Source organism: Chenopodium quinoa, unplaced genomic scaffold (assembly GCF_001683475.1).
Source record: "Chenopodium quinoa cultivar QQ74 unplaced genomic scaffold, ASM168347v1, whole genome shotgun sequence".
Lineage (NCBI taxonomy): Eukaryota > Viridiplantae > Streptophyta > Magnoliopsida > Caryophyllales > Amaranthaceae > Chenopodium > Chenopodium quinoa.
In genome coordinates this window covers 8,083,331-8,105,338 of record NW_018742390.1, presented here as the reverse complement: position 1 = coordinate 8,105,338, position 22,008 = coordinate 8,083,331, and the positions used below count along the sequence as shown (strand labels likewise).

General features: G+C 33.8%; 3 protein-coding genes across 3 annotated transcripts; 1 reads left to right on the top strand and 2 right to left on the bottom strand.

Annotated features, from left to right (window-relative positions):
* Positions 1-3,625: 3,625 nt before the first annotated feature.
* Positions 3,626-7,828, bottom strand: LOC110700727 (glyceraldehyde-3-phosphate dehydrogenase A, chloroplastic-like). The gene is made up of 5 exons (XM_021878328.1): positions 7,669-7,828; positions 7,239-7,349; positions 5,187-5,491; positions 4,644-4,888; positions 3,626-4,365 (listed from the first exon to the last, which is right to left on the bottom strand). Exons 1-5 carry the CDS (start codon positions 7,708-7,710, stop codon positions 3,863-3,865), a joined length of 1,206 nt encoding a protein of 401 aa, XP_021734020.1. The 5' UTR covers positions 7,711-7,828; the 3' UTR covers positions 3,626-3,862.
* Positions 7,829-12,797: 4,969 nt separating this feature from the next.
* LOC110700721 (ribulose bisphosphate carboxylase small chain 1, chloroplastic) lies at positions 12,798-14,745 on the top strand. Its single transcript, XM_021878316.1, has 3 exons — positions 12,798-13,183; positions 14,141-14,275; positions 14,378-14,745. The coding sequence occupies exons 1-3, from the start codon at positions 13,007-13,009 to the stop codon at positions 14,606-14,608; spliced, it is 543 nt and encodes a 180-aa protein (XP_021734008.1). The 5' UTR covers positions 12,798-13,006; the 3' UTR covers positions 14,609-14,745.
* Positions 14,746-21,250: 6,505 nt separating this feature from the next.
* LOC110701400 lies at positions 21,251-21,742 on the bottom strand. The gene has a single exon (XM_021879059.1). It carries the CDS (start codon positions 21,740-21,742, stop codon positions 21,251-21,253), a length of 492 nt encoding a protein of 163 aa, XP_021734751.1.
* Positions 21,743-22,008: the final 266 nt, after the last annotated feature.

Here is a 22,008-nt window from a genome sequence, read left to right as displayed (position 1 = left end):
TCTTGTTAGTATCATGCCTAGGATCTTGCTATTATGCTTTAACTTTAACATGATTATTTTAATTATGATGATTATTTTTATTATTTTGATTATTATGTTGCTTGATATTTATTGTTATTGCTTGATCACGCATTTTATGCATGTTTAAAGGGAATTTGTACTTGTAATCACGCTTAATAAGATAATTTATAATCTTGTTTAGTATTAATTTGATTATAATTCAAGTGATCGCCAATAATAGTTTTATTTGTGCATTAATATTCAACCAACATAGATAAATAGGTTTAGGGTTAACCTAATGATTGCATGTTAGTCAGAAAGTGCACATGTATACGATCAGAATAAAGTAGAGGCCTATTATTAGGGCATATTCAATCTCTTTTAGGTTGGATTTGTACCTTCATCTCCGAACTACCTGTCATGGTTCCAGACCTATTGGAGTTGACGATCTCCTGGATCGTTAAGGGGTGTAACCTTCACCCTGTGAACGGTTTACAAGTTCGTAAAACTTGTTGTTGACTCTTTTGCTCTAGCTTCCCTTCCTTTCGACGCTACCATGCTTAAGTGTATGATCACAGTGGGGTTTAAGTTTGGGGTAATGCTCGAAATATTCCGTACATGTACTAATGTAAATTCATTATTACTTAATAAAAATTAACTTTTTTTTTAATAGAATCAAAATTAACCTTAGTTAAACATTTAATGATGTTTTATTATCATTAATGTTACCATTAGCTTAGTAATATTATTTCGTGATTACCATTGATAATAAAAAATATCAGCCTTTACCACTGAGAAAAAATAAAAATTTGTGATTACCAGAGAGAATTTCCCTAATATCAATGATTAGTAATATTATTAATAATTTGGTCAAAAACATATGATATTGTTGTTAATTAGTGGTAATTTATATCATAATAACTACACAACTAAGTTTAATTATCATTATTGGATATCTTATTGGGTACCCGATAACCGATTCGAAAATCCGGGTACCCAAACTTATCGGTTCGGGTTATGGATATCATTTTTAGGAATTTTGGTTATCGGGTACTCGAACTGTTAATAATAACGGTACGGGTACCCGTCCCATGCTCACCCCTATCAAAAACCACATTTTATAGCACTTTTACTTTCTTTTTTTTGTGGAAAACACCTTATAAAAATTTCCTAAGGCCTAAAATAATTTTTTTTATGTGAAGTACCACTTGATCCGGTTTCAGATTTTTGACTTGGTTTTTTTGGCATTAACCCCTCAAGTGAGTCATAGGTAGACCGATAACCCCCCATTTCTTTTTTTTTCCCTTGTTTCCCTCCAATTTACTTTTTCGTTCCTCTGTTCTTTCAATCAAGCCTCAATAACTCTCCATTACAGAAGGAAACTTTAGCTCGCAAATTGCTCTAATTAACCTAATTTTAAAAAAGGTAAGTTGTTTAATTAATGAAAGTGCTTGTTAATTTTGTTGGTCTTCTAATTTTCGTAAAATAGGGGTTTTAATAGGAAATTAGGGTTATTGTTTTGAGACTAATTTATGCCCACTAATGTTTTTAGGATGGAATTAGCAGTAATCTTGAGGGTCAAAAGTGTTATTGTAGTCTTTGATTCATTTTTTATTTTTATTTTTTATGTTCTTGCTCTATTGGGCTTCAAATGAAGAAAGGGTGTGAGGAGGTGGGTGGAGTTATTGGGTGGATAGGGGTGGATTAATGGGGGTGGAATTTTCATGGAAGTAGATTTATTGGGTGAGATGGTGTTGGTGAGGGTGGTAGTGAGTTGGTGGTGGCGGTGAGGTGGTGTTGGTGGGGGTGGCAATGAGGTGGTAGTGGTGGTGAGGTGTGTTGGTGAGGGAAAAGGGAAAAAAATAAATAAATGAAGGTGGTTTTATGAGATCATGTCACCCTCATGTTCGAAGTCTAACGTCGGAAAACCAAGTTAAAGACTTGAAACCGGTGTTAATTCATAAAAAAAATCTTATTTTAGTTGTGCTTTCACAAGAAATTTTTAATAAACTTTTTTTTTTAATGTTTAATTTTTTAAGTGTTTAGTTCAGTTTTTATTTTTTTATTTTTTGAAACCAAGGGGGTGTTTGGTAAGTGGGAATTGGGGCTTGGGAATGGGAATTGGAGGGGTGGGAGTATGTATTGCTTTGTTTATTTTCTGGGAAGGGCAATTGTAGGTGGGATTGGGAATGGGAATAAAATTAGGGGCCGTTTGGTTGGGGTTAATAATCAAAGGGAAAGGGAATGAATAGGCCCCATTCCCTTTGTTGTTGTTTGTTTATCACATTTAATCATTCCCTTTACCCATTTTGATTTTTGACTTCACCCAAAATCCCTCTACATTGATTCCCCCCCCCCAAGACTTTGCCATTCCCTTTCCCTAACCACCATTACACCACCTAGCCAACAACAACCACCACCTTTCTACCCTACCCCCGTCGCACAGCGACCACCTAGCCACCTTGCCGTCCCTACCCCGCCACTCGTCGGCCGCCGAGCTGCTCGCACCGCCCTTCTTCGCACCTCCCTCGTCGCACCGCCCTCGTTCGCACCTTCCTCACCCCTCGTCGCACCTCCCTCATCGCACAACCCTTGTTCACAGCCACACCGCCCTTGTTCACACCTCCCTCACCCCTCATCGCACCACCCCTGTTCGCATCTCCTTTCCCGGGAAACCAATGAGCCAATTCGAAAATAAGGGTTTGAGATGATGGATTTTCTTTTATATCTGATTTTTTTATTCGTTTTAACATTAATTTTTTTTTTTTTTTTTGAGTTATTTTGGAGTTAATCTATAGATCGTTGTTGTATTTGTTGAATTTAGGGTTGAGTTGAAAGGGTTTAGGGTTTATGAGCGGTTGGAGGTTTTCCGGGGAGGGAAGGGGAGGGGTGATGGAGGTGCGACGGGCTCCGGGGGATGCCGAAAAGATGGTGGCTGGGCGGTGGGGTAGCTGGAGAACTTGGAAAGTGAAGGAAAAGGGGGTTGTGGGGTGGTGTTGGTGGTGGTGCTATAGTGGTGGTGATTTCCTTTGATTTTTGTAAACCAAACAACATGCTATATGGAATGGGTTTCATTCCATTCTCTTTGAATCCCTTTGTTCATTCCATTCCGTTTACCCTTTGCGAACCAAACGGCTCCTTAGTCTATTCCCATGATTGAATTCCCAACTATAATATTACTTCGGGGGGGGGGGGGCAAGTAATAGAGATGGAAATTGGGAATATATGGAAAAAGACCATTTTGCCATTAATGAAAGCATAAGGATATAATATTAGTAAGGGTGTTATTGTAAATTTGCTATTTATTCTCAATCGATTCCCTTCACACTCCAACTAAGGGATTGTCAATATTTTATTGAATTCCCAACTATAAATCCCAATCCCATTCCCAACCCTCTAATCCTCAAATTCCCATTTCCACTTGCCAAACGCCCCGCAAGTGTTTAGTCAGTTTGATTTAAATGCTTCGTATATATAAAAGGACTATTGAGTGATCATTCATATTCAAGTGTCACTTGTATGTCATTTTTATTGTTTTCTAACCACACAATAGTATAATAGTTCGGTAAACAAGGACAAATACTCAAGTTGCAGGAAAGAAAGTGCAGTGTATTACCAAGAACCATTGATATGAAGCAATTACCCATCATCACAATATATCTGTTTCTCCCACATAATAATTAATTTATATGCACGAATACTTGAATTCTGTCCTATACAAGTTTGAAAAAGATCTCTTATTACAAAAAGAAGAAAACAATTACTAACAACATGGGAAAATTGGTGATCATTTTACTACTAAGTATGATCAATGAGGCAAAGGAAGTGAGTTTGTTTTGTTTAACAAATTAACAAGATCCAATTACTGCCATTTGTTAGCAACAATGTCAGCTAGATCAACAACTCTTTGAGAGTAACCCCATTCATTATCATACCACGCGATAACTTTCACCATATCATCTCCCATAACCATGGTCAAGGAAGAATCGACAGTTGAAGAAACGTCGGTGCATCTGAAGTCAACAGACACCAGAGGCTCATCACAGACTGACAGAATGCCTTTGAGTTCGTTGTCAGCGGACTCTCTGAAGGCAGCATTAACTTCTTCAGCGAAGGTTTTCTTGGTGACTTGGACGACAAGGTCTACCACTGAGACGTTGGGGGTAGGGACACGGAGTGCAATTCCGTTAAGCTTGCCTTTGAGACTAGGGAGGACTAAGGCAACAGCCTTGGCTGCACCAGTTGATGTTGGGACGATGTTTAAGGCTGCTGCTCTTGCACGCCTTAGATCCCTGTGGCTAGCATCGAGGAGTCTTTGGTCTCCGGTGTAGGAGTGGGTGGTGGTCATGGTTCCCTTGATGATGCCTGCCAAATGAAAATATTTATAGAGATTAACACGAATAACATCTATAACAATGATCATAGTAAATACTACTTTCGTACATATGATGTGCAATTTTTGAATTTTTCATGTCTAACAAATAATACCAAAAGTAGCACATAATATGTAACAGAGGTATCTTTGCAAGGGTGATTATTTTTGAGGATATAAAATTTTCATTAGATGAATAATTTGAAGGGTCATTGTCTACTAGGAAAAAGGCTTTAATGAGTTAAAAGATTGAATGAATGAATATACGTACCAAATTTCTGGTCGAGAACCTTAACAAAGGGAGCCAAGCAGTTAGTGGTACAGGAAGCGTTACTGATGATGGTGTCTGAATGACTGTAACCTTCCTCGTTGACACCTACAACATAGGTTGGGATGTCTCCCTTTCCTGGGGCTGTAATCAACACCTTCTTTGCCCCTGCTTCTAAGTGCTTCCCTGCACCCTCTCTGTCTACGAACACACCTGTACCCTCGATAACCAAGTCGATGCCCAAGTCCCTGCACCACAATGCATAACCAACATTTATACAATGTACATCAGTAATGGCAACAGAAATGTTGCAACTGTATCTGAGATAATACTAATAAAAACATGAAAAACTCTGCTGTATGCACTGCTATTGTCAATATCAGAACGTCGAACAAAGTCATAAGTCCTTTTCAACGATCAATGAAATTCGTTTTCAATCAGGAAAAAAGACAGGTATAAATAAAAATATACCGATCAACATACAGGGGAAACAGAGTATTATAACATACAGGAAAGATTGTAATATAATGTAGAGTGAACACTAACCCCCAAGGTAGGTTTGAAGGGTTTCTGTCAGAAACAACTTGGATGAGTTTGCCGTCAACAGAGATGGCATTGTCCCCAGATGGCTTAACATCAGCGTCGAATGTGCCAAGGATGGAGTCGTACTTGAGGAGGTGGGAAGCTTGCTTCACACCTCCAGTGTCGTTGATGACTACGACATCAAGGGGAGAGTCCTTCCTACCGTGCCAACACCTTAGAAAGTTCCTTCCAATCCTTCCGAATCCATTGATTGCTACCTTGAGTTTTGCCTCAACAACACCTTTCTGGCTACTTCTGTTTCCACCAACCTAACAAAAATTCAAAAAGGCAATTCATCTTAGGAGACTTGGATTCAGGATTTTATGTACTAACACTTCAGTACAAAGTTTATGCTATATAATCTTGGCAATGTAACATATTACTGTCCTAAGCTACATAACTGTTAACTTGAACAAAAAAAAAAAAAAAAAAAAAAAAAAAAAACCTAACTATCCCTCTACGTTACATACATCATAAAATGATAAGGCACTTCAATTAGAAGCAAAGTCTCAAAGAGAGCCACAAAAAACATGATGTAAATAAAACTTAATCCCAAATACCACCCCATGACTTTTTTTTTTTCTTTTTTAGAGGTACCAACCCATTACTTTAATTGACCAAACAGAAAAACTTATATGAACCTGGTTAACAATAATATTATTGTGGACCCGAAGTTCTACATGTACGTAACTGGCTTTGTATTGAACATAGTGACCCTAATATTAAATATAGTAACCTTAATTTTAACATAGTAACCTTTAATAAAATTTGTGTAATTTTTAATATTGTTGCAAACCTAAAGTATGGTGTTATGATCTTAATTTTAACCTAGTGACCTATGTTATTCATATTGACTAGTATTTTAAAATTTTCATTTAAAAAATTTTATCTCTTATGACCTTTATAAAACACAATCACTTTTATTTTAACATAATGACCATTATTTTAACATAGTGACTTTTTTTAAAATAAATAAAACGACCATAGTATCTCTATTATAAGTGATCCACAATAAATTAGTGTGAACCAGGTCTATTTAAGAGTTTGTATTGACCAAATTAGTTGTCATTCCCAAATATATGTATCACTCATATAGAAATGGAGCGATAGAGAATAATTATCAAATAGAATTGGGTCTCTCAAACGGAAGTGGGAGTTGATAAAAATACGAATAAAAGGTTGAAAATAAAATTGTAAAAGTTAATACAATTTAAGAAGAAAAGGCTAAAAAAAAAAAAAAAAAAAAAAAAAAAAAATTAACAAGAAAAGGATAGTGGGACTATTAAAATGTTAAATGTCACGAACCAAAGAAAATTGTGTTATTTTAATTTATACAAGTATTATAACTTGGAAATCATACCTAAAAAAAAAAAAGTCTCCAAATTAAGTGGTAATTTTATAACTAAGTCAACAACTTTTTCATAAATGTGATCTCATACTTGTTGCTTTTATTAGGAAAATGTCATGCTCATTGAATAAAGTTATTGTTTAATTGCAAACTTGTCATTTAATTTGGAACTTTTTTCTCTTTTTTAAACAAAATATTGTAGCTTTCAAGTTGATAGTTGAGTGTATATTTTGAACTTAAATGGCGATATAGTCCAAATACTTCTAGAGTTCAATCATATTATTCACAAACTAATGAAGAAACTTTAACAATGTAGGTACATCTTTCGTTACATAAAATTTTTCTTATTTGTCTTTTATGTGGCCTTCAATGCGTATTTTTTAATATACAAATTATATAATTAAGCAATGTCAGTAAAAGCTTTTCACATTTATTGTAATAACGAGTAGAACTTCATTGAACGGATCGGCGGGATATAAACAATCACTGGCTCAGTAATCTCTCAAAAATAAATCAAAGTTTAACTTTAAAAACAGCAGGATTCAAAGAAAGTTATTGTACTTTTGCTTTTTGGCACATTTAGATTCCAGAATAAAAATTCCTAATGCCATTGTTACATACGTAGGACGTACTTGCTAACAAAGATAAAATAAAGGGGAAAAACTTACGGCATTAGTCTGGAAGGCCACTAAAGCTACCAAATCATCAGAACCCTTACGAGCAAAGGGAAGAGATGAAGTGTGTAGACCAGCAAATTCAGAGAATCCCTTGTTGTAAACCTGTCATACCATATCACAAGGAAAAAAAAAAATTTACTTCGTATAAATTAAATCATTGTATATCGACTTAATGAAAGTGTTACAACTTATAAATGTATATTGTCACACTGGCCACTACGATTCTCTACACTAGTTACCAGTGTCTGACAATCGTTGTAATCGATGATACTTTGACTATGATCACCAACAACATTATGTTTATGTTGGTGATCAGTGTCAAATTATGAAGTACCATCGAGAGACAATGAGCTAGCTAGCTAGTTCGCTTTGCATTATTATATAGGTAACGAATAAAGAAAGATTAAAAAGAATTAATAACCCGGAGAGACGGATTGGCAATGGAGAGCATGTTGGAAGCCATGCTCTTCTCCTAGCAGCAGCAATTTAGAGAAGAACAGTGAAGTAATAGAAGTAGAATAAGATGATGTTGTTATGTTCATAAGAGAAGTCATATTACAAGCCATAAAAAAAAGAAGATAAGATTATTGATAGCCTCTCAATTAACGTATGGTTGTGATTTTGTTGGCTTGCTTATTTTCTCCACCCATTTCTTATTCTTTTCCCTTCTGTCAAATCTTATTGGTTTCCACATACTCAATGTTAGTGGGCCAAACCTTACCTATTGTAACTCCACCTCTCTTTTAAGGACCCAAACCCATGAGTATTCAAATCACTAACCAAAATTTTGGTATTGGATTGGTGTTAGTTGGCCTCATTATTCTTTAACAAACTAGCACATGTTTTAAACCTTGTTTATATAGTTTTATTTTATCTATTATTGATTTGAAATAAATAATTAATTTAGACAAAATTTGTTTCGAATCTGAGATACTCTCTCAATGTTTTAATTAGTGTCACACTTACTAAATCCCCACTCCTATCCCCAAAAACGCCACTCATAGCAACCATTAACCAAAATCCCTACCCTGAAATCGTCCCTTTTTTCCCCCCACTTTCGAAACCAACCTTATCCCACACCCCAGCTACTGAAACCACCTCACCTCCTCTCCCCCCCCCCACACCACTGAAACAAACCTAAATCCAAACCTCGAAGCCTCCCAGTAACAAAGTTCTAACGCCTCCACCATATGTCGAAAAACGAACAAAAATGGGGTGAGGCCTGAGGGGAATGTTTCCGATGTGAGGAGAAGGGAGGGAGGTCATAATTGTGGGGTTTCGATTGAAGACGATGGTTTTAGGGGAGGGGGGATGGTCGGCTGGGGAAATGGGTTGTCACCAGCGTTAGTGGTCAATGGTTTTGGTTTTTTTGGTTTTTTTTCGGTTTTAAATGTAATTTAAGTTTTTTTTTAGCCAACTGATATGCAACACGTGGCAAGTAAGTTGTTAAGAAAAAATAAAATAAACTTTTCTTCAGGTAACCGGTAATCAGGATTGAAGAAAGAAAAGACACGTGAAAGTTGGGATTATTGCCGAATAATTAAAAAACTGAGAATATTTAAAGGAAATGGGCAAAGCTGGGATTATTAGAGTGTATTTTTCTTGAAAAGGATATTCAACTCTAAAAGAATATGTACAAGTTTTTTTCTATGACGCTTAATTTATAATGTTTTAATCCTTTAACTCCTTATCAAAAAAATACAATAACTTTAAAAACTAAAACTAAGTTCCTTCAAAGAAAAAAAAAACAAATTTGAAATATATTAACTATTATTAAAATAGGCGTTGACATTATTTCATCTAATCCCAGACACATGTCAACTTATAATTATCATTGTAGGTTATCAAACTCAAATACTTTTTAATTTATTAGCAGCATTTGCTAATTATCAAATTTGATTTAAATAGTTGTTCTTATTTTTTTTTCTTAACAATAGTGATACATATTAAATCTAAAAAGTACGCATAAAATTAGTTTTAGGGGTTGTGGTGTGAAGTTATTCATGTATTTATTTATGAAAAACCCGTGTTTAAATTTTGCAAGACTAAAAAAAACCTATAAAAATAAATTGACATTCATGATTGAATATTTGAATGATTGTAATTCAAGCTAAGTCAAAATTTCATGAAAATTAATTTTATAAAAGGATTTAAATTGGCGTTTTATAATATTTTCTCATTTTAGTGATTTATTTAATTTTTCTCAATCTATTGATTGATAATATGTACTCATTTGAAAAATTCTGCTATTAAAATTAGTTATTATTTATAAATTCTTGAATTTTTTTTTTTTTTTTGAATTGTTTAAAACTTTTCATCAAGCTATCTATTGAATTATTAGCGTACTTGATATTCGATCACTTGATTAAAATTAGCAGTCTCAGTATTCCATTATCCTCGATCTCACCCAACTAGTCGGTCCTATGTCCATTAAGTATATATGTTCATGAAAATTTCTTTTTACATTATCATTATACAATAGAAAATTTATTTTTACATTATCATCATACAATATAGGCTTGATTCTATCTTGAATGAGTTTATTTAACCTACATAATTTGTTGACCCAGGCCAACCTAGGAATGTAAATTTTATTTATTTATCTATTTATTTATTGTAAATCTATAACAACTAAGCAATACAATTCATTGACAATCTTATTCATGTTGTCAACTATGAAGATAATATTATATGAGATAATGAATTCAGAGTTTGTAATTGTGGGGTTTGGATTGAAGACGATAGTTTTAGGGGAGGGGGGATGGTCGGCTGGGGAAATGGGTTGTCACCAGCGTTAGTGGCCGGTGGTTTTGGTTATTTGGGTTTTTTTTTCGGTTTTAAATTTAATTTAAGTTTTTTTTTAGCCAACTGACATGTAACACGTGGCAAGTAAGTTGTTTAGAAAAAAAAAAAACTTTTCTTTAGATAACCGGTAATCAGGATTGAAGAAAGAAAAGACACGTGAAAGTTGGTATTATTGTCGAATAATTGTAAAATTGAGAATATTTAAAGGAAATGGGCAAATCTGGGATTATTAAAGTAGATTTTTCTTGAAAAGGATATTCTACTCTACAAGAATATGTACAATTTTTTTTTCTATGATGCTTAATTTATAATGTTTTAATCCTTTAATTCCTTATCAAAAAATACAATAACTTGCTTTAAAAACTAAAACTAACTTCCTTCAAAGAAAAAAAATAAAAAAGAAAAGAAAAAATTGAAATATATTAACTATTATTAAAATAGGCGTTGACATTATTCCCTCTCATCTGAGACACATGTCAACTTATAATCATCATTGTAGGTTATCAAACTCAAATACTTTTTAATTTATTAGCAGCATTTGCTAATTATCAAATTTGATTTAAATAGTTATTCTTACTTTTTTTTCTTAACAATAGCAATACATATTAAATCTAAAAAGTACGCATATAATTAGTTTTAGTGATTGTAGGGTGAAGTTATTCATGTATTTATTTATTAAAAAAACGTGTTTAAATTTTGCAAGACTAAAAAAAACCTATAAAAATAAATTAACATTCATGATTGAATATTTGAATGATTGTAATTCAAGCTAAGTCAAAATTTCATGAAATTTATTTTATAAAAGGAGTTAAATTGGCGCTTTATAATATTTTCTCATTTTAGTGATTTATTTAATTTTTCTCAATCTATTGATTGACAATATGTACTCATTTGAAAAATTCTGCTATTAAAATTAGTTATTATTTATAAATTATTGAATTTTTTTTTTTGAATTCTTTAAAACTTTTCATCAAGCTATCTATTGAATTATTAGCATACTTGATATTCGATCACTTGATTAAAATTAGCAGTCTCAGTATTCCATTATCCTCGATCTCACCCAACTAGTCGGTCCTATGTCCATTAAGTATATATGTTCATGAAAATTTCTTTTTACATTATCATTATACAATAGAAAATTTATTTATACATTATCATTATACAATATAGTCTTGTTTGTATTTTGAATGAGTTTATTTAACCTACATGGTTTGTTAACCCAACCTAGCAATGTATCTTTTATTTATTTATTTATCTATTTATTTATTGTAAATCTCAAAATCAATTAAGCAATACAATTCATTGACAATCTTATTCATGTTGTCAACTATGAAGATAATATTATATGAGATAATGAATTCAAATTTTATAATTTATTGAATAAAAACCTTTGTAGCACTATCTAATCAAATTCGTTTCCTACCCTTAAATGTATTTTAGAATGTAAATTTATATCATTTGATTCAAATTTAATTAATGAGAATATTATCGATTATATTTATGAGACTCTAATAATAACTTATACTCCGTAATTGAACAGCGAATTGTTTGACTTTTAGACCTTGTTTGGTTTGATGTAAAAGGTTTTCATGGAAAATGAATTTTCCATTTTTTTCCCATTTTTCTTTGTTTAGTTTGTTAAGGAGTGGAAAACAATTTTTCAAGGGTGGAAAATTCCATCTTTAATGATGGAAAACATTTTCCTTCCAAAAACAAGGGAAGCCACATTTTCCTCTCTCCTCCTTACCTCTTTTTTTTACTGCCCTCTCATTCATCTCTACATTTAGGCCCCGTTTGGTTTAATATGTAAAACATTTTCAATGGAAAATTAGTTTTCATGGAAAACATATTTTCAAGGAAAAGCACGATTACAAATTAGTTTTCCTTTGTTTGGTTGCATACAAGAAATGTCAAAAAAAAATAAGAGTGAAAATGTAAGGATGAATGAGAGGGAAGTAAAAAAGGAGGTAAGGAAGAGAGAGGAAAATGTGGCTTCCCTTGTTTTGGGAAGGAAAATGTTTTCCATCATTAAGGATGAATTTTCCACCCTTGGAAAAATTGTTTTCCACCCCTTAAGAAACCAAACAAAGGAAAATGGGAAAAAATGGAAAAGTCATTTTCTATGAAAACCTTTTACATCAAACCAAAGAGGTCCTTCCACTCTTATTTTTTATTTTTCTTGGACTTTTCGTGTATGCAACCAAACAAAGGAAAACTAATTTGCAATTGTGTTTTTCCTTGAAAATATGTTTTCCATGAAAACTAATTTTCCATTGAAAATGTTTTACATTAAACCAAACGGGGCCTTATTACACGAAGTGCATTATAAATTATTTGCATTATGACTATTTTTTTTTTTTTTAATAAAGTAAATCAATCCGTTGTCTACAATAATATACGTAGTATGAGCAAATCAAATGAAAAAAAACAGGTATATACTCCAAATTTTTATTTTTATTTATTTTTTTTTTATGAAGATGGTATGGTCTAAAAACCTTAGCTACAAACAAATAGAAATAAACCATATATAATGTCATACCACACATTAACAAATTAAAGATAGAGGTATGATCTCTTGAATTCACCACCATTACACATACATTTTCCTTATCATCTTCCCTTTATAGATCAGATAAGATATGGATTTCTGCCAAGTGGCACTTATCCAAAGTGCTTAATAGCCAGTAATTAAAACCAAATTTTTCAAAAATAATTAAATTTATATTTTTTTTCTTCTCCTTAGCTTCTAAATTTGTGTGTGGTTGTTGAAGTGTACCTAACAGAATCAACGGTCAAGATTATCCTTAAACCATATCCACTTCTTAAAATAATACATAGAAGAAGTTAAAGGGCTTTATATATAGGGAGGTTGTAACAAAGAAAAAGGTGTGACAAGAAAAAGAGTTGTAATAGTATCAAGTAAAGAGGAGTGATTTAAGTGTTACAAAATTAAAATGGCTTCCTCCGTCATCTCCTCCACCACTGTCGCCGCCGTTAACCGAACTCCGGCTCAAGCTAGCATGGTGGCTCCTTTCAATGGCTTGAAGTCAACCGTTGCCTTCCCTGTCACCAAGAAGAACGATGACATTACCTCTGTTGCTAGCAACGGTGGTAGAGTCCAATGCATGCAGGTACTACTACTACTGCTAGTTTTACTATGTGGATTTTGAGATTATGCAAAGATACAAAATTTGAGTATAATAGATGTGCATTATATTGTACAACGCCTAGTTTTAGAATAATTTTTAAATAGTTTAACGGCAACCTATAATCTGTTTTGAGATAACTTTTAAAATGAGTAAATATTTAACGTATATTAAGTAGTTATGGTACATTTTAAGAGATTAGTTTGATAATGGGTTACTTGTTTAGGATAATAATGAGCGTACATTACATTGTATTATCATACAACTTATATATAACCAATTTTAAGGTGACATTTAACCTGCATTAAGGTAACTTTTAATTTATAATGATTTAACTGTACGTTAAGTAGGTAACTTTCACAAAATGAGTTTGATGACGGGTTATTATGTGCTTATCTTCGTACATTATGAGTAATTTTTTATTTGGTGAATTTCCTCTATAACTCTATAAGTGATAGCATATAGATAACTTTTATTTTATATTGTGATAGCTGTATATCCCTTGTACTCGGTATAATATTTATTGTACATCTATTTACATTAAGGGAATGTTCTTTATTACATAAGGATTCATAATAATCGTAATTGATTAGCAACATTTTGTTACAATATTATTAAAATGACAAGTATCAAAAGATAATGCATTGGTGATTGGTATTTTCAGTGACATATAACATTATGGAAAATAATACTCTGTAATTAAGTCAATGTTTACCGAATAAAATGTACTTGCCTAGTTAGGATTAATATGTAGTGTTACTTGTTTTTCTGAAATTAAACTATTATTAAGGGTTGAAAATCTTGGTTTATTTTTATCATGAGCTTAATTACTTGTTTGGAACACAATTATAGAAAGGAAATCATGTAAAGATTAGTCATTAAGTTGAAAAAAGGATTTTTAATAACATGATTAATTTATTGAAATTGTCGAATATGTTGTAGGTTTGGCCACCAGTTGGCAAGAAGAAGTTCGAGACCCTATCTTACCTTCCACCTTTGACCACTGAGTCTTTGCTTAGTGAAGTCCAATACCTTCTTAACAAGGGATGGGTTCCTTGCTTAGAATTCGAGACTGAGGTAAGCTTCAATTACTCCATTTGTTTCAGAATTTTCATGTGTTTGATTGAATCAAAATTGATTTGATATTTACATATAGCTAACAATTTTTTGTTAATGTAGCACGGATTTGTATACCGTGAGAACCACAGGTCCCCAGGATACTATGATGGCCGTTACTGGACCATGTGGAAGTTGCCCATGTTCGGTTGCACTGACCCTACTCAAGTGGTCAACGAGCTCGAGGAAGCCAAGAAGGCTTACCCCAACGCCTTCATCCGTATCATTGGATTCGACAGCTTCCGTCAAGTGCAATGCATCAGTTTCATTGCCTACAAGCCCGAAGGATACTAATTATTATGTGCTCCGTATATTTGAGATTTTTTTGCAATTTTTGTTCTGATTTCTTGAATTCCATAATGTACTTGGAGAGAAATTCTCTCTTCAATGTCTAAAGAAAAATATATTTACTAAAGCTGCTTCTCATGTCATTTTTTCTTAAACATGATATTAAGCACATGTGCAAAGTTAAAGCATACATCACAAGGGAAGCTTTCAGATCCTACTTTTTACAAATGACTCAAAAATTGCTTGGAGAGTAACGACATCAGATTACAACACCAACGCGATACCCTATCCAATCATCCATCAACAAACAACACCAACCAGATACCCTATCAAAGTTATTTTCAGATTCGAAATTCTCAATAATCTGTTGGATAAATAATCTCACTGCTAATTTTCCTCAAATAATCACATACTTACACCTAGAATGGGGAATAGCTCACGAACTTAATAACACCTACTAATCCTTATCAAGGACCACTATCACACTAATTTTTAGTGTTGCTTTCAACACATTCTTGATTCAAAATTAACATACATTTTGTAACATTTCTCTTTCATTAATGACGTAATTCTGATCACTCACACAATTTTATTGATGCACAATTGGACATTATCACCATCAATATATTTTCCAAGATATACACTTGATGAACTTTTAATTTGACTAGTGTAACACTATCTATCTTGCCATGATACACTTCTGATCATTACCATTGTAATTTTCTGTAATTGAGAGAATTTCAGAGAGAAAACTGAGAGAAGAAAAGCTAAATAGAAACGTGTTTTTGTATTATGATTGAATAATTAGATATTACAGCATAAGAGAGTACATATATCATCTATTACATAAGGAAGAATCTAGAGGAACTTGTAACAAACTCCATAAATCAGCTGTAACAAACTTTGTGTGACATGGCAAGAGTCATAACAAACTCTATCTGACATGGCATTCTTCATAACAAACTTCAGCCACCTAGCTTAGCTCTACTGTATGGACAGTAGTCTCAATACCCCCCTTCAAGTTGGGAGATAAATGAGGCTGAGAATTCATACCCAACTTGAGCAATAAAGACTGTAACCTGGTGATGGCAGAGTTTTTGTGAACAAATCAGCTAACTGCTCATCTGAAGGTAAATAAACTAAATGTAGAAACCCTTCAAGCACCTTATCTCGAGTAAAGTGACAATCAAAATCTCGATGTGCTTCATACGCTCATGAAAAACAGGATTTCGAGCAATATGAAGAGCAGACTGGTTGTCACAGAAGAGTGTAATAGGCTTCAAATTTAGTAAACCAAGTTCTTCAAGCTAAGGAATCTGACAGCCCATGTCACCTCTGAAGCTACAGATGCCATAACACGATATTCTGCCTCGGCAGATGATTTTGAGACCAATCCCTGCTTTTTAAACTTCCAAGCAATATGAGATTTCCCCAACAGCAAAACATAACCTGTGACTGGCCTTCTAGAAACAGCACAACTTGCTCAATCTAAATCAGAAAAGGCATGTAATTAAGGACAATTCATCTAAATCCTTAAGCAAAATTACATGATGTAGGGAATATTTCAAGCGTTAATCCCCTACCTTGAACCCCACTGTGAACATACATTTAAGCATGGTAGCGTCCAAAGGGAAAGAAGATAGAGCAAAATAGTCGCCAACAAGTTTTAGGAACTTGTAAACCGTTCACGAGGTGAAGGTTACACCCCTTAACGATTCAGAAGATCGTCAACTCCAATAGGTCTGGAACCATGACTGGTAGTTCGGGGATGAAGGTACAAATTCAATCTAAAAGAGATTGAACCTGCCCTAATAATAGGCCTCTACTTTATTCCGATCGTATTCATGTGCGCTTTCTGACTAACATGCAATCAATAGGATTAACCCTAAACCTGTTTATCTATGTTGGTTGAATATTAATGCACAAACAAACTATTATTGACGATCACTTGAATTATAATCATGTTAACCCTAAACAAGATTATTAATTATCTTATTAAGCGTGATTACAAGTATCAATTCCCTTTAAACATACATAAAAGACTTGATCAAGCAATAAAAAAAAATATCAAGCAACATAATAATAATAATAAAAATAATAATCATTATAATAAATATAATCAATAATCATGTTAAAGCATAATAATAATAGCAAGATCCTAGGCATGATACTAACAAGATTAATAACAAACCCTAACATGTCACTAAACAATAAAGATCAAAACTTTAACCCTAACATGATACTAACAATCATAAATATTAGGAAGAACATAGGAAGCATCATACTTTTAATCATATTTAATATTAAAGTTACCCTAGACATGATACTAGGAATTTATTGTTGTCACCCTAAACATCAAATTAAGGAAAACATCCTAACATGATACTAGGAATCAAAATAACAATCTAAGCATGACTTCTATATCATAATATCATTTAAACCATTAAAGTACTTACTTGGATTTCTCGTACCTCTTTCTAATAACAAAATACACACATTAGTAACTTCAAGTAAAATAATAAACAAAACAATTAAATTAAATAATTGAAAGAGAGATTTGAGACCAAACCCTCAGAAATTAAACCTTTCACGTCTAGGGCGAAGACAACTTCGAACTTGGCTAGGTGTTTCTAAATCTAATGAATGCGGAATTTTATATTTGTGAAAAAGCTAGTTTAGAAAAGAGAGAGAGAGAGAGAAATCAAGAGAATCTTGATGAGAGTTGGTAAATGAAAACGGGGTTTTTTAGGAAGCTATTTATAGAGAAAATCAGCCAAAAAGATAAAAAATCAAAACAGAGTTCTGACGCGCAAAACGAGGTTAGCGTCAAACGCTGACGTTAGCGTCAAGCGCTGACGCTAGCGCCAAGCGTAGCGTCAGGCGCTACTGCTGGCGTTTGGCGCTGACTAAGTTTTTGATGCGTTTTCTTAAAATCAGATAGAAATTGCCGTACAGGAGGATAAAATCGTATTTTCCTCAAAAACGTTCTTTTATCCTGATAAAAACTCTAAAAAGTCAACAAAAGTCAATTTATCAATGCTAATTAAATTAGGAATGAAAAAAACCTTCTAGAAGAATCTAGAAGACTAAAACCATTCCTAATTGCATTAGGAATGATAAATCCATATTATGCCCTCCTCTAGATCATTGGGCCGCATACAAGGCTTAAACCGGACCCAGTTTGGTAATTTGGCTATAACTTCCTCAATATTCATTGGAATTGGGCTTATAATATATCGTTGAAAAGCTCTTTTCAAGCCCTATCCAACTACACTACTATTGGACCCATGTCATGGACCAACCAAATTGGATTGGCTGTTTTCTTAAAATAGGTTTTCAAAAACAGAGAGAAGAGAAAAGAAATTAAAACTATCCGCAACACTAAACTTTCCACACTTTCACTTTATTCGATTATGATTCGACGTGAAAGGTACTCATCACTGGGTTTGGTTTTGGGGAGACACAAATGGGTGTCTATACATGCCCTTCAGTGTTGGCTACATAACTTAGAGTATGAGTCAAGGCCTCAAGATGAGTTGTGTAAGGATCATGCATAAACTGACTCAAACACTGAATAGCAAAGCTCGAATCAGGTCTTGTATGGGTTAAAAAGTTGAGCTTCCCAACCAATGACCTGTATTGTTCTAGATTTGGAAAGGAGTACCAGAACTCTGTTGAAGCTTCAGACTTAAGGGAAGAGGAGTAACAACCTTTTTATTTAACTGCAAACCACAATCATGCAACATTTCCCTAGTGAATTTCTTCTGGCTCAATAGAACACCATCAGAAGAATATCCTACCTCAATTCCTCGAAAGTAATTAAGCCTTCCTAGATCCTTAATATTGAACAAATCATGCAAATTCGCCTTCAAACTCATCATAGCATCTGTATCTATCCCAGTTAGAACAATATCATCTGCATACACTTCAGCAGCACAGATTAGATCACCATTCCTCCTGAGAAACAAGCTGTAATCATTCTTAGACTGCTGAAAACCATCTTCAAGAGTGACTTAACCAACTTCTCAAACCATTGTCTGGAAGCTTGTTTAAGCCCATATATTGACTTCCTAAGTCTGCATACTTTGTTTTCTGGGTTTGCAAACCCCTCAGGCACTCTCATGTACACCTCTTCTTGTAACTCTCCATGCAATAAAGCATTGTTCACATCCAGCTGGAATAATGGCCACTTTTTACTCACAACAATGGCTATTAAACACCTTATGGTGTTCAAAAGGTTTCTTCATAATCTATCCCATACTTCTGATTGAACCCTTTAGAAACCAATCTTGCCTTGCATCTTTCCAGTTCCCCACTCGCTTTTAATTTCACCTTAAAAACCCATTTGCACCCAATAGGTTTCTTGCCTTTAGATAAATCCACCAAATCCCAAGTATTGTTCCTGAGAAGAGCTGCAATTTCCTTATTCATGGCTTCCATCCATAAGGGATTAGATGCAGCTTGAGCAGCATAGGTAAATGGTTCATGTATCTCACAAGTGTTAGCTAGAAAACACCTGTAAGACTCAGGGAACTGCTCATAATACACCAAGTGACACCAATGTTCTATAGCCTGGTCATCATATATAGCAGAATAACACTGGTATATATATCAAAATGAGAAGGGAATTTATGTGGCCTAGATGATGTCCTAACAACAGGAACTTGATCAGGCTATGGTATAACAATTGACTCAGTATTGACAATAGTCTCAGAACTAGAAGCGGAATCAGAAATAGAAGGAGAAGGAAAGACAAGGTGTTCTGAACTTGTAGAGGAAGAAGAAGAATTTTCATGATTTGGAAAAATAGGAGAATGATGATGAGTGTCAATGTTAGGCATAGAGTAAGAGGTAACTGGAGGCAGATATATGGCATTAGAAATGGCAGAGGCAGGATTTTGTTTAAGAAAAGAAAGATGAAAGGGAAAACGTCTTTCATGAAAGACAACGCATCTGGTAACCTTAATCTTAAAAGTTGTGAGATCAAGAAGTTTATAGCCCTTTTGACTAACTCAATACCCCAAGAAGACACAAGGATTTGCCCTATTATCCAATTTGCTGCTCTGAATTCTAGAAGTAGAAGCAAAGCAAAGACAACCAAAGGTTTTAAGATGAGAAAGATCAGGCACAAAACCTTTTAATCTCTTAAAGGGAATATTATCATTTATCACCTTTAGTGGCATTCTGTTAATCAGATAGACAGCACAAAGCACACTATCACCCTAAAATCTACCAAGTACCTTTGACTGTATATATAGAGCTCTAGCAGTCTCTAATATGTGCGTGTGTTTCCTTTCAACCACCCTATTCTGTTGGGGTGTATCACTGCAACTAGTTTGATTTAGTATACCAAACTTACTGAACCAGGCTTTCATAGCACCTTCACATAATTCCTGTGCATTATCTAATCTAACCATCTTAAGCTTGGAATTAAACTAAGCTGACACCATAGAAATAAAATCAGACATAATTATAACAGATTCAGTTTTATTCCTCATTAAATATACCCAGGTAAATATGGAGTAATCATCTACAATGGTCAAAAACTAATTACATCCAGTTGGTGTATTCACTGAGTGTGGGCCCCAAACATCTATATGTATGAACTCAAATAGAGCAACAGTTTTAATAGAACTACTAGGAAAAAGGTAATCTAGCCAGCTTAGCTTTAGGACATACTTGACAAATAGTGTCTTTTAAGTAAGCCTTGACATCACAGTCAGGTTTCACTAATTTCAACTGACTAAAAGAGAGATGACCTAATCTTAAGTGCCATAGCTTTGCATCATCAATTGCAGCCAGACATTTAATCACCAGAAACACTGCTAACCACCTTGTCGTGCTCCTCTTCAAAATTGTATAAACCTGATCTCAAATTACCAAGAGGAATCGATTGACCTCTCTGAGTGTGAACAAAGCATTTGTTATGAGTGAAAGTCAATTCACACAACAAATCCTTACACAATTTATGCATAGATATAAGATTGAACTTAAAATCTAAGACATGTAACACATTTAGCAAAGAAATGTTATCATTCAACTTCACTATACCAACATTTTGTACCAATACTATACTGCCATCAGGTATAGTATTGCATTTTCCAAGATGAGAAGTAGGTTTAAATTCAGAAAAAAAAAATATTATATCTGAAAAAATGTGATCAGTAGCACCACTATCAAAAAGCCACTTAAAATTAGAATAAGATAGAAGACAATGATTACCTGCCATCATTGCAAGGCTGTGTGAATTATCAGACTGAGATTCAGCTGGCTTCTGACTTCCTAACACATCCATGATTTTCTTCAAGTGACCAATAGTAATTAGCTTAGAAGAATCATCAACTTCCATAGCAGCATCATCATAAGTCATAGCAGCAACACTCTTACCTTTAAATCCTTTAAAATCAGGAGGATAACCATAAAGCATCTGTCTATGCTATGACTAGGAATCTCACAATGAGTACAGTAATATCTCGAGCCAGCGGGTCTATTAGATTTCTGATCAGAAGGTCCAGGCCTATAAGAAGAAGAATTCTGCCTATTGAAATAACCTGATTCCTGAGTCTTGAATGGCTTTGAATTTCCTGCATAAGTAATAAACTTCCTCTTGTCTACTATGAATGCCATAGAATAACCAAAATTATACATCTAAGAGATCTCTCTATGTTTTTCCTCCTGAGCAAACATTTTGTATGCCTCAGTGACCTTAGGAAGAGTAGACATCGTCAACATATTTCCTCTGATAGTACCAAATTTGTCAGATAGTTTCATCATGAACTGAATAACCATTTTCTGCTGGTGTCTTTCAAAAATCTTCTTAGTTAAATTGCAGGTACAATTATTACATGTGCAATAGGGTAATGGATGTGCTTCATCAATAGCATCCCAAACTAACTTGATTTTGGTGAAAAATTCAGAAACATATTGATTTTCTTGACTTATCTTAGCTAATTTCTGTTCTAAGGCATAAATCTGAGCTAGAGAAGTGTATCCATACCTCTCCTCCAAATCAATCCAGATTTCCCTTGTTGTTCTCAGAAACATAACACTTCTAGAAATAGACTTATCTAGGTTGAACAAAATCCAAGAACACATCAAATCCTTGCACCTCTCCCGGGCTTTGAACTCTGCAAACACCATTGACGAAGCCTGCCTTGTTCTTAATTGATAAGGTCAGCATCATAGTTCGTTTCCAACTAGTAAAACCTTCTCCATTAAATTTGAAAGAGACTAGCTGAGCAGTATTAGCATCAAAAGTATGTATGTAGTAAATGCTTACAGGATTCTGATTCAGAGGAAGATTATACTGAGTAGATTCATATGCTGCATTGTTAGGTATAAGAAAACCTCAAAAACAAAGAGAAATTCCAAAAAATTGAAGATAAAAAATGATCAGAAGAACAAAT

Coding starts and splice junctions, on each gene's coding strand:
- LOC110701400 (XM_021879059.1), bottom strand. CDS start 21,742: ATGGTGTTTGCAGAGTTCAAAGCCCGGGAGAGGTGCAAGGATTTGATG.
- LOC110700721 (XM_021878316.1), top strand. CDS start 13,007: ATGGCTTCCTCCGTCATCTCCTCCACCACTGTCGCCGCCGTTAACCGA. Junction 13,184..14,140: donor GTAGAGTCCAATGCATGCAG/GTACTACTACTA, acceptor AATATGTTGTAG/GTTTGGCCACCAGTTGGCAA. Junction 14,276..14,377: donor GCTTAGAATTCGAGACTGAG/GTAAGCTTCAAT, acceptor TTGTTAATGTAG/CACGGATTTGTATACCGTGA.
- LOC110700727 (XM_021878328.1), bottom strand. CDS start 7,710: ATGGCTTCCAACATGCTCTCCATTGCCAATCCGTCTCTCCGG. Junction 5,492..7,238: donor TGGCCTTCCAGACTAATGCC/GTAAGTTTTTCC, acceptor AATTTTTGTTAG/GTTGGTGGAAACAGAAGTAG. Junction 4,889..5,186: donor CCTTCAAACCTACCTTGGGG/GTTAGTGTTCAC, acceptor ATTGTGGTGCAG/GGACTTGGGCATCGACTTGG.